Raw genomic sequence first — 12,715 nt, 5'->3', positions numbered from 1 at the left:
GGCTCCTGGCTTCCAGGAGGCTACAACTTAGTAACTAAACATTTCCAGAATGAACAAATGAACACGATTGTTTAACTGCCATTGGATTATTACAACAATTACAAAAATTAACAGAAGCCAGTGTTAAGCATCTAGTAAGCCAAATTCCTGCTAATAATTTTAACTATAGTTCAACCTTAGCAAGAATTTCTATAATACAGAAATTGCAAGTCAAATCTAAGCTATTGGCAGCCTGACATTTCTAGAATTATCTCTATAGATAAGTTTAAAAAACTTGAAATTACATCTATTTACAATTTATTAGATTCAGAAAGAATGTTTAGTCTAATCTACTTTGTTTTCACCAATTCATTCTAGCATTTAATATCACTAATTTGAGTAAGGGTATCAAGAAAACATCATACAAAGAATATGAAATTATGTTTCTTTATGAAGACTTCATGTATCTGGATAAAACTTTTCCCTAAAGAGATAAAGCTAAGAGGAATCACTGAAAGTGGATGAAGAGACTATATAAAGTATTCCAGAAAAGTCTACTCCCACCAACAAGAAGAGAATTAATGAGTTCACCTTCATATAACATAATAGATCTGATTATCTGCATGAACTATGTATGCATTATAAACACACATCGTATTCATACACCCAACACCTTTATGGGCAATCATGTACCTCTCTGATCCTTGGGAAGATGGAATGTCCTTACTTCAGGCTTAGAGTAATAGAAGCATGAGAAATATACGCCAGAACATACCACAGCTACTTTGATAAAGTTAATTACATTTTCACTATATTCATTATGCATTTATCGAAGGCCCATTATACACTCAGTCCTGACAGGATAAAGCTCTATGGGCAGTTTGTTTTAAATGTGTCTTTTCCATTCAAGGCTAAAAGAAAATCAAGCTATTCTTATTCCAAAGATTTCCTATCTACTGTCATCTCACATCACGTCTCAGTAAAACACTGTGAGAAGTGTTCTTGGAGTGTTATCAACTAAAAATGTTGCAACAAGTATGGCTTTTTGCACAGGATTTCACACTGAATAATATAGTAACATCTAGAGATTCCTAACCTAGTTTTTTTAAAAAAAGAGAGAACATTTTAAAAGATATTTTAAAACAGCATGACATATGCATGAGGGGCTTCTCAAACAGAACCCACAGACTCGTTTTCACTTCATTTCACTTGCTCAAAACCATTGTTTTGGAATACGGGGCCCACCAATATGAATCTTCAAAAGTTTTATGTATTGAAAATATTCCTAAGGATTACATCTCTCATTAAGAAGCCAATTTTTGGAAATGTATAAGAGAGAGAAAAAATCAAAACGATAACTAAAAGAAGTCAAAATCTAATGAGCAGAAATTTCTTTTCGACAAACCCAGAGAAAATGATTACTGGCTAGCTTACCTTGCTTTTTTCCATTAACATTTTCTAAAATACCAGAGAGCTGACCGTCAAAGTCATGTTGAAGGCCACTCCTTTGCTTTCCAAGGTGATGTTCTTCATCAGCAATAGAAGAAAGCACATGTGGTGGCTTTTGGTCATCAAGGGTCTGACTAGGCCACTGGGACGCTACAGAACATGAGTCCTTTGCATGTCGGCTAAGTCTAGGGCTTGAATTTTGGGCAGAGTCCTGGAAATCACTATTACAACAGGAGAAATGATCCACTTCAAGAAACAAGGAATTTGTGTCTTCTTGAGTCCAGTCATTGCTTTGTTCTTCATCTTCAAAGTAAGTTTCCTGAATCTGAATATCATCTAAGTCCTGGTCTAGCTTGTCACTCCCTTTAGAGTCTTGTTTGCTGAAGTTAACCAGCGAAGCAGATAACGCATCTCTTGCTTGCTGGAGAGCTTCATAAACCTGCGATATCCAGGAAGAGAGAGGCTGGAAGAAGTTCTGAGCATCCTGGGACGCCATGGCCAAGGGCATGGCCAGCTATCTGATGTCTACAAGTCCACTTGTTCCATTCCTTCAGCACTCTGGACTTAATGTGAACTACAGAATAAGCATGATGAGAAATTAAATTGGAGGTCTCTTAATGGCTGTGAATATGTCACTCTCAAAACTTCTCAGCTGAAACAGAGGAAAGAAATACTTACACCTGTTAAAAGTTACAACCTCAGGCCCATCATCAGACTCCTACAATAAATTTCAAATAGAATTTGGGGACAAAAAGTGATCATTATTGAAATCCTTAAGGCAGCTAAATAAAAACGACTGTGAAAGTCTAAATGTAGATTATTTCAATGCCCATTCGCCTCTGTAGACATGTGTAAAATTTCCATTAACGGTAATGGGCTCTATTCATGAGGACTGAGAGAAGTTCATCCCCACAGACCGCACTTAACAGTGTGAAAAGGATAAATGAATCTTCATTCAGAGGCAGCTGGACATGACATTTCAAAATACAAGAAAGGTTGGCTGCTTCATCTACGAATCTGCAGATCCCAGAGAGCAGGCTAATAAGCATCTCTGTTTCGTGACACGAAGATTTTATCTTTTCAAAGGAAATGTGTGCCTGGTATTTAAAAGATTTTAACAAGTCTTAAAGTAGGATTTTATATTTTTATGCAATTTCCAGAAATTACACCTGTTCTTGGGGAACAATGAACCTCTGAAAGACCGAGGGTGGCAAATAGCTTACACAGCTTGTTGGAGATGTGTCCTGAGTGTTTCATTGCCTTTGTCTGTGTTCCAACCTCCCAAAGATTGGAACCCCCCCTCCACAGACTGCGAGATTCCTGACGGACCTTTCTTCCCACAAGATTCACCATCTGAAGGAGGCAGCTACAGGATGACAGGGCAACAGGGCACAATGAAGATTCTAGGGCTAACTATCTATACTTTCACAGATACACATGCATACAAATACACACACATATATGTGGACTGAGCAAAGTGTACATGTGTATTTAGCATGTGTATTATATGTGCACATACATATCTTATGGCTCTTATACTACTCATCAACTGCTCAGGCAGCATTGACAGCTCTGCTTATAAATGACAGCAGAGCTTAAATTCACTGCTTGCACTTAACCACCCCTCTCTTTTATAGTAATGCTTCCTTCTGACCAAATCTCTCAGCAGTCTTGTACATTTCAGCTCTCTTGCCCTCAGACATATGACACGACTGCCTACATCCTCCTAAAAATTTCTCTTTAGGTTTCATAATAGCCATTCATACATGCATGGACACACTCACTAAACAAATATTGATTAAGTGCCTATTAAGTACTGGGCACCATGCCAGGTGTAAGGTAACCCTGAGGTCTCTGTCCCCATGGGGTTCACATTCCAGTTAAAGGGAAACTGAGCTCTCTGTACTTTCCCTTATGCTGAATAATTCATGCGTCTGTCTTTCAGACTCTCTCTTGTCTTCCCGCCAACCACAAATATGCAATCACTCCGCTCCCTACAGTTTCTTCTCTTCCCCCTTTTTATACTCATCAGCTGGGAGAGGTGACCCACCCATAAGTCTCAATTAACACTTTTCTTTCAAACTCCGAAATAAATATACATCTCTAGCCCTTATCTCAGTTCCTTTTTCCAGACTTGTATCTCTGGTTGTCTAAGCCAGTGGTTCTCAAACTCTGCTGTGTCTGAATCACCTGATGAGCTACTAAAGAACACAGAGGCCCAGGCTGGCTGAAGGAATAGGCCCTTGGCATGTTTGTCAGGTTCCTCTGTGATTCTGACACCCACCAATGTTTGGGAAATGCTGATCCAAGGAAAGAGCAACACTTGGGCATCGCAGAGAAATTGTCACTTGAGCTCATCAAAACCTAGCAACCCACTTTTGCTGCAATAAGTGTCCAACATTTTAGACTCACCATTTAGTGGTTGTGACTTTCTCTCTTCCAACCTCCCCGTTTCCATTCCTCCCATCCCAAGTTCTGCTAGTTTAGGGTCTATGAAGACTCACTTTCATTATGTTTTGTACAGTGACCACCTTTCCCCACACTTCCATTTCTCAGATATTACATACCTAGTTGGTTTCAGGCTCAATCCACCCCTCTAGGTTTTCTCACCATATCTGATCTTGTACCAGGTTTACTGCCTCTCTCGCCTCCTAGAAAGGAAGGCCCATGGAAGGCAGGGATTGACTAGTTTTGTTTTGTTTGTTTGTTTTTTGTCTTTTTAGGGGCCGCATCCGTGGCATATGGAAGTTCCTGGGCTAGAGGTCCAATTGGAGCTGCAGCTGCCAGCCTACACCACAGCCACAGCAACACCAGATCTGAGCTGTGTTTGTGATCTACACCCCAGCTCATGGCAACACCAGATCCTTAACCCATTGAGAGAGTCCAGGGATGGAACCCGAGTCCTCATGGATATTAGTTGGGTTCATAAAATGCTGAGCCACAACGGGAACTCCCTGGGGATTGTTTTGTTCTCTAGTTTATCCTCAGTGCCTACAAGTATGCCAAGCGCATAGTAAATTCTCAGTAAGTGAATTAACAAGTCCTATTTAAAATTAACACAACCTTGTAAATCAACTGTACTTTACCAACAAAAAACTGTGCATAGAACACTGTCTAGTATACAGCATGTACTCAAATTTGTTAAATTGATTAATAAAAACTACTCAGAACTGCTGAAAACATCTTAATGTTACCACACAAATCCCCTGCTTAGTAACACTGAAATTTTCTTTCAGCATTTGTTCCACCCCATTTCACCACCCACAGTTGTGTTTGTTTGCTTTTCCTCCACAAATATTTTGCTTAATTTAATATGCTTCAGGGCATCACAGACATAGAAAGTTCCTTGAAAAATCACTGGATTTAGCTTCTACCACTGTGCCTTAGGTACATGAAACTTTTTAAGATAGAAATGACATATGTTCCTTAATAATCCTTTTTATTGTTCTACTATATAGAGAAAAATTTGTTTCCATATACAATCCAAAATCTTTGATACTACGCCTGTATTTTCTTATCCAGTCTTGAAACTAATAACAGCTCGTGTTTTTGGTCTTGTATCTCCACGTCTTCTGTAATTTCTGTCCATCAGACCCTCATAGCAGTATTTTTAGTTTTTGTTTTTTGTTTTTTTTGGCCACGCCATGGCATGCAGAAGTTCCGAGACCAGAGATCAAACCTAAGCCACAGCAGTGACAATGCCAGGTCCTTAACCTGCTGAGCCACCAGGAAACTCCTGAATATATACAGGAGTTTAACGGCTCTACGGTTTCTGAAATTAACTTTATAGGATCCTACCACAGAATGGTCTTTTTCATTTTTGTTTTGTTTTGTTTTGGCCATGCCATGGCATGCAGAAGTCCCCAGACCAGGGATTGAACCAGATCTTTAACCCACTGAGCCACCAGGGAACACCCATGGTAATATTTTAAAAAATAAATCTTGCATCACCTCCCTAGTTTAAGAACAAAACAATCAACCCTCATTATGGCTCCCTATTCCTTTTACTGCAAAATTTGAGCACCAGTAAACATTAATTGATATTTGTTGACAGAGGCTTTTTTAAAATTAATTTGAATACTCCAATTCACTACAGTTCTTACCTCTCCCTGCTGTTTCTATCCACTTGCTTCACTCATTTTTGTGTAACCAGCCTGACTCCTAGAGGCATCTGGTTTTCAAGTCCTACCCTGTAGGATAAAGTTGATGTACTTTACCATAGCAAACAAGAGAAGAAATGCTCAAAAAAATGAACAATCAGCACTAACTAACCTTCGTGCTAAAGGGGTTCATAAAGGCCTTGTGCCAGGAATCAACTCTTTAATTGCTGAATCACTAGCTGTGAGTAGCGCTAAGGGGGTGGGTTCAACAGGACAGCGGGCGGGGCTTCAGATCAATGGCCATTTATCAACCAGCTTGGAACTATTTCAATATTTTCACAACTCACAGAGTCCTACCTTTTGTCCTAACTGAATGCTCAGCTGTGTGTGAGCTGTCCCCCACTACCAGCCCCCACAGTGGGGACTCAGCCATTCTCCCTACCCCCTCACTGTGAAGTCCTGTTCACCCACCACACTAACACACTAAGCATTTGCCAACGTGACTGTGCTCTTTCTTGACTTCTGTTTGCTCTGCACATGATGCCTTCTCTCCCTCCCCTGCCTGGTAAATACTTACTTATTCTTTAAAATAAAACTCCTGTGTCAACCCTTCATCTACAACTACAGGTGTGGTCTCCGAGTGCTTTGAATGTGTTTTTACGATAAGGTTCTATTTGGTGTGGTAATTCTTGGCCAATCTCCCTCTTTCAATGGACTATGACACCATGAGTACTGGGACTGTGTTTATACTTTCAGCTCCAGGACCCACACACAGGGTAGGGACACTTATAAAATTTGTTGAATGAGTATATGAATGAATGAAAGTTACTAATGAAAAATTTTAAAGCTAAGGAGCCCTAATTCCATTTTTCTTTATCTGTAAACTCACTAGATGAACTCTAATAGTTCCTTTCCACTTTATTTATTTAATTTTTTTTTTTTTAAGGCTATGCCTGAGGCACATTGAAGTTCCTGGGCTAGGGGCCAAATCAGAGCTGTAGCTGAGGCCTGCGTCACAGCCACAGCAACACAAGTTCTGAGCCACATCTTCGACCTTCGCCACAACTTGCAGAAACACCGGATCCTTAACCACTGAGCAAGGCCAAGGATCAAACCCACATCCTCACAGAGACAACACGGGGTCCTTAACCCACTAAGCCAAAACAGGAACTCTCCTTTTCACTTTAAAATCCATGAATTTACCAGAGTAGGCCAAAAAGCATTTTAATACTTAGGCTAGATATATTCAGCAGTAAGTCACATTTTCAGGATTAGTACTTCAAAAAAAAATGGTCAATTGATTTCTTTACTCTTTTTTCCCCATTTTTAAAAAGTTTTATTGAAGTAGAGTTGATGTACAATATCATGATAATTTCTGCTCTACAACAAAATGATTCAGTTATACACATACATATACCCATTCTTTTTCAGATTATTTTCCCACATAGGTTATCGAAGGGGATTGGTTCTTTACCCTTGTCAGTAATCACTGTCAGATGACCTCAGAGTGACTGGAAAGAGAACAAATTTCAGTCTGCATATGAAAGGGGGTCCAGTTATTATATTCCAAAATACACAGAATCCTAGTACCTACAGCTAGGATCTGAAAAATTATGCAGTTAGCAACACTGGAGAACTCTCATTTTCTATTAAAGCAATCTGAAGTCAAAAGGGTTACAAGCTAGCAAAGTTGCCATGGAGATACCTTTGCTGATTAGATAAATTTTGACTTAAATGGTGGAGCGACAAGGGTAACACCAGCTATAAACCCGGTATCCTAGTTCTTTGGAGGCTTTCTTACCTCTTAGAAGACAAAGTTGATTCTGGTGCATTAGTCTAATAATATACTCCAATAAAATTTTTTTAAGGAAAAGAAAAAAAAGACAGCCCAGGTTCCTGAATTAGAAGAAAAAATACGTATAAAGTCTGTGGTAGCTGAGAGGGCTCTTTATTTGAGTTAAAATAGTTTATGAGATGTCATTATTATGATAAGTATAAAATAAAACAAAAACTGTGTGTGCATGTGCATTTAACACATAAGCTCCTACCATAAAAATGAGCAGGGTGTCTCAAAATACAGTAAACTAGCAATCTAATAAAGAAATAGTAGCAATCATGGAATGGCAGAAAAAATTGCAAATGATGCAGATGACAAGGATTTAATCTGCAAAATATACAAACAACTCATACTGCTCAACAATTAAAAAAAAAACAAACCACCCCAATAAAAAAATAGGCAGAAGACCTAAATGGACATTTCTCCAAAGAAGAGATATGGATGGCTATTTGGTACATTAAAAAATGCTCAACATCAATAATTATTAGAGAAAAAATGCAAATCAAAACTTCAATGAGATACCACCTCATACCAGTCAGGATGGCCATCATTAATAAGTCTACATATTACAAATGCTGGAGAGGGTGTGGAGAAAAGGGGACACTCCTACACTGTTGGTGGGAATGTTAAGTGGTACATCCACTATGGAAAACAGTATGAAGGTTCCTCAGAAAACTGAATATAGAACTACCATATGATTCAGCAATCCCACTCCTGAGTATATATCCAGACAAAATTACAATTCAAAAAGATACATGAACCCCCTATGTTCACTGCAGCACTATTTACAATAGCCAAGACATGGAAACAACCAAAAAGTCTATTGACAGATGAACAGATTAAGAAGATGTAGTACATATATATAATGGAATACTACTTAGCCATAAAAAAACGAAATAAAGTGACTTGCAGCAACATGGATGCAACTAGAGATTCTCATACTAAGTGAAGTAAGTCAGAGAAAGACATACCATATGATGTCACCTGTATGTGGAATCTAAAATATGGCACAAATGAACCTATCTATAAGACAGAAACAGTCTCACAGACAGAGAACAGTCTTGTGGTTGCAAAGGCAGACAGGGGAGGGAATTGGATGGACCGGGAGTTTAGGGTTAGTAGATGCAAACTATTACTTTTAGAATAGATAAGCAATGAGGTCTTACTCTACAGCACAGGGAACTATATCTAGTCTCTTGGGATAACCATGAAGGAAGATAATTTAAGAAAGGGTGTGTGTGTGTGTGTGTGTGTGTGTGTGTGTGTGTGTGTGTGTGTGTGTATTTATGACTGGGTCATTTTGCTATACATCAGAAAATGGCACGACATTGTAAATCAACTATACTTTAATTAAAAAGAAAAAAAATCACATACAAACAAACAAAAGAAGCGGGAAGAATATTTCTGTAGGTGTCTTCTTCTTTTTTTTTTTTTTTCTGTCTTTCTACCATTTCTTGGGCTGCTCCCAAGGCACATGGAGGTTCCCAGGCTAGGGGTCGAATCAGAGCAGTAGCCTCCAGCCTATGCCAGAGCCACAGCAACGTGAAATCCGAGCTGTGTCTTCAACCCACACCACAGCTCACGGCAATGCTGGGTCCTTAACCCACTGAATAAAGCCAGGGATCAAACCTGCAACCTCTTGGTTCCTAGTCTGATTCATTAACCACTGAACCACGACAGGAACTCCCAGTAGGTGTCTTCTTGATTGCAGTTTACCTACCCTATTTATTCCATTCAATCAGTAAATTTATCCAACTTATGTTGTGATATATCCGAAAGAGGCTTTTCAACCAGATATCCAGAGGCCGTGTGAGGATAACACCAACCAAGGCCAAATTTACTTTCCTTCACCTCCTTGGGATTCAGGACCCTGTACCCTGATTTTTTTATTTTTCATGTCATTCTGGGTACAATGTTCCTCAGGCTCAGTGTTTCTTTTAATTTCAACAATGACAAGAATTGCACAAATATCTGATCACATCCTCCAAACATGGAGAAATGCCTATGCTTCAGAATTCACAAATGTCCCCATCCAATCCATTTGTCTTTGTAACGTTGAACTTTCACATTTAAAAATAAACCATATATTGGACCAAAAAAAAAAAAAGAATTAGTAGCAATTGATAAATATAAAAGGAAAGCCATTGGATAAATTCCTAGGGGCTAGTTCTTTAAATTTTGTTTTAACTATAATTACATTTTAATTATAAAAGTGTTTAATTAAGGTAATTATAAACATAGGAAATGACTAAATAGTAAACATTAAAGGTTTGTGCTTATGAAAGGGGAAAAACTATCAAATTCCTGAGCTATATGCTTGATCACATATTTTGATCATCCTCATCGAAGGTAACTGTGAACAGAGAAGTGTGCCATACCCTGAATAATAATGTTCCTGGTCTTTCAAAGGCTGTTAGTTAAATCTTTGCAACCTCATTTCCCATCTGATGACAGACACTTGGATGGAAGAGGAGAGCTACGACCTAAGAAGAAAACCAGCTTCTAGGAGCTATGCCTTAAAAAAAAAAACAAAACAAAACAAAAAACCACGTTATTTTGGTGAAAGCTCAAGTGGAAGCCTGTAAGCATGTGTGGTTTTTAAGGGACGATCAGCTCCTGGAGAGAGTCAGATACATCCTGCGAGAAAAGAAAATGTCTCCAATGATATGGTCCCCAGGTAACCAAACCCCAAGTCAAAATCTTATACACGTTCATCTACTGAAGTATATTAATGTTTAACATTTTTTAAAGGAGATTTATTCTCTGCCAAAGTCTGTAGGGAAACCATAAGTAAAAGTCAAGAATACTGGGCTTACTTCAAGTGCCTTCTCACAGCCATCAATTAACTTTCATTTCTTAGATGTGGGTTATTTATCTCTCGTTTCCTAGACTGGGTCATGAGGTTAACTAAGCCTATAATTTTTATGACAATTATCATGCCTTTAGGAGAAAGGCATTTTGCATTACCTAGCACGAACAAGAAGGCTTAGAAAGATGAATAATGCATGGAGTCAAAATAAGAACTATAAAATAGGCTGCAATCCATCTTCAATATGATTCAAGAGAGTCTACAGGTGTCTCCTGTTAAGAGAAAATTTGTTATGTGGGTAGGAAAATGTGCCACTGAGATGAAATATCTTCTGTAGCATTTGTCCCAAATGTGTTCTAAATGCTAGAATCTTAAATATAAAAACGGACTATTGAAGACTCGTGATGTCAACAATATGGATGGAAAAAGCCAGCGTGCAATTGCAGAGGCATGGGCAATCCAAATGGACTCTTCACCTTTGGGCTTCAGTGGGGGCAATTAGTGTAAAGCAAAATGTGAAACTGCCCTCTAATCAAAATATACTTTCTCTACCAAACAGAAACAGATCACAGAGCAGACTTGTGGTTGCCAGGGGTGTAGGGCAGGGAGGGTGGGATAGAGGGGGAGTTTGGGGTGAGTAGATGCAAACTATTATATTTGGAATGAATAAACAATGAGGTCCTAGTATAAAAAAATAATACATATGTATATATATATATTTTTTTTTTCAGCAGTAGACACTGAGAAAAATGAGTCAGTGTAAAAACAAATGAGCAATGGTTTTGGAATCACAGGAAACAAGGCTCGGTGTTGGATCGTCCCTCAGTTATGACACAGGACCAGGTAAATCATGTTACCTGGGTGCACCTAAATGTCTTAATCTGCAATACCAGGAGCACTACCCCATCTTGCAATTCACTATGGAAATTAGATGGCACAATGTTTCTAAAGCACCTAGAAGAGAGCCCAGTACACAACAGAAACTCAATATCAGTTATTCATTACTAAACTAAAATTTGTGACATTTTAAAGGGTAAGTATAAAACTCTTGTAAAATCTTTTCTCTGATGTGGTAAGATGTCAGAAAAATGAAACTATCATTACAATTAACATCTGCCACTTCACGGTAGGCAATACTTTCAACAACTTAAATGTATGAAAAATATTAGCCATCCCATCTTGCAGTTGAAAAAAGTGAGACTCAGGAAGAGTAAGTGACTTGCCCCAAGGCTCATTCCTATAATAAAGAGTGTAGCTGGTATTCCAAAACTCCCTTGTTGGATTCCAAATTCTTGCTTTAACCATTATTCCACACTTCACAAAATGCCAATAAGACAGTGAAAGACAGTAGAAATAAAGAATCTGAAAACATTTTCCTAATAATTAGTCAATGTGGGATCAAATCTGGTTTGTCTGACTCCAAAGTCTACTCTCATCCTGTTTCCACACAACCTTGGCTGCCTATTTCACTAATGAAACTCTTAAAAATAAAACAAACAAAAAACCTTTGGCAATTTTCCAAAATAAGTATGAGAAAGTAAAAAAAAAAAAAAAAGAAATACATGTTTCCAAAATAAACATAAGAAAGAAAAAAAACTAAACTAGGGTTAGGGTTATTTTATTTTATTTTTTTGTCTTTTTGTCTTTTCTAGGGCCACACCCACAGCATATGGAAGTTCCCAAGCTAGGGGTCTAATCAGAGCTGTAGCCGCCAGCCTATGCCAGAGCCACAGCAACGCAGGATCCAAGCCGCGTCTGCGACCTACACCACAGCTCACGGCAACGCCGGATCCTTAACCCACTGAGCAAGGCCAGGGATCGAACCCGCAACCTCATGGTTCCTAGTTGGATTTGTTAACCACTAAGCCATGACAGGAACTCATGAGGAAAACATTTTAAAATGCATTTTTCTTTCTTTTTTTTTGGTTGTTGTTGTTGTTGTTGCTATTTTTTGGGCCGCTCCCGTGGCATATGGAGGTTCCCAGGCTAGGGGTCAAATCGGAGCTGTAGCCACCGGCCTACGCCAGAGCAACAGCAACGCGGGATCCGAGCCGCGTCTGCAACCTACACCACAGCTCACGCGACGCTGGATCCTTAACCCACTGAGCAAGGCCAGGGATCGAACCCGCAACCTCATGGTTCCTAGTCAGATTCGTTAACCACTGCGCCACGACGGGAACTCCTAAAATACATTTTTCAAACTCCATGCAACAAAAAGTTTTGTACATAAGCATGATGATCTCAAAAAGACTTAGTTTGACCCAATAAGGATTTTTAATTGCTCAAATTTTCTGCCATGGCAGCAATGTGCAATAACAGCATCTTCTAAGTATTCTCCAAATTTCATAAGCCCATTGATGTTTTGGAGCATCTAGTATATCCAAGACAGAGATTTAAATATGTGCCATAAATATTCAGTGGTTATATAAACACAAAATCTTCAGCACTTCCAAAGGGACTATTGAATATGGATTTAATAATACAATTTTGTTAAGAGATTGTCACTGCTCTTGCACAGAAACCAATTTTCAGACCTACATA

At 38.7% G+C, this 12,715-nt stretch overlaps 1 protein-coding gene across 16 annotated transcripts in view; it reads right to left on the bottom strand.

The window, feature by feature from the left end:
* Positions 1-12,715, bottom strand: part of SYT16 (synaptotagmin 16) — a 295,384-nt gene that overhangs the window by 122,455 nt on the left and 160,214 nt on the right. For 5 of the 16 annotated variants that reach the window (XM_084982978.1, XM_084982998.1, XM_084982974.1 and 2 more), the window contains exon 3: positions 1,414-2,080. The exons of 3 other annotated variants lie outside the window; for them this stretch is intronic. In XM_084982978.1, coding sequence (XP_084839104.1) covers positions 1,414-1,936 — 523 coding nt within the window. In that variant the 5' untranslated portion in view covers positions 1,937-2,080. Of the gene's footprint in view, positions 1-1,413; positions 2,081-5,531; positions 5,619-12,715 lie in introns of all 16 variants that reach the window. 8 more of the 16 variants (XM_084982990.1, XM_084982993.1, XM_084982997.1 and 5 more) reach the window with 3 other exon arrangements.

The sequence above is a fragment of the Sus scrofa genome, chromosome 1 (assembly GCF_054392235.1).
Source record: "Sus scrofa isolate SSC_HxYL_T2T_F1_AM1 chromosome 1, Sscrofa_HxYL_maternal_Yorkshire_Landrace_v2.0, whole genome shotgun sequence".
Lineage (NCBI taxonomy): Eukaryota > Metazoa > Chordata > Mammalia > Artiodactyla > Suidae > Sus > Sus scrofa.
Note: the sequence above shows the minus strand (reverse complement) of the source record. Positions and strands in the feature narration are given on the sequence as shown.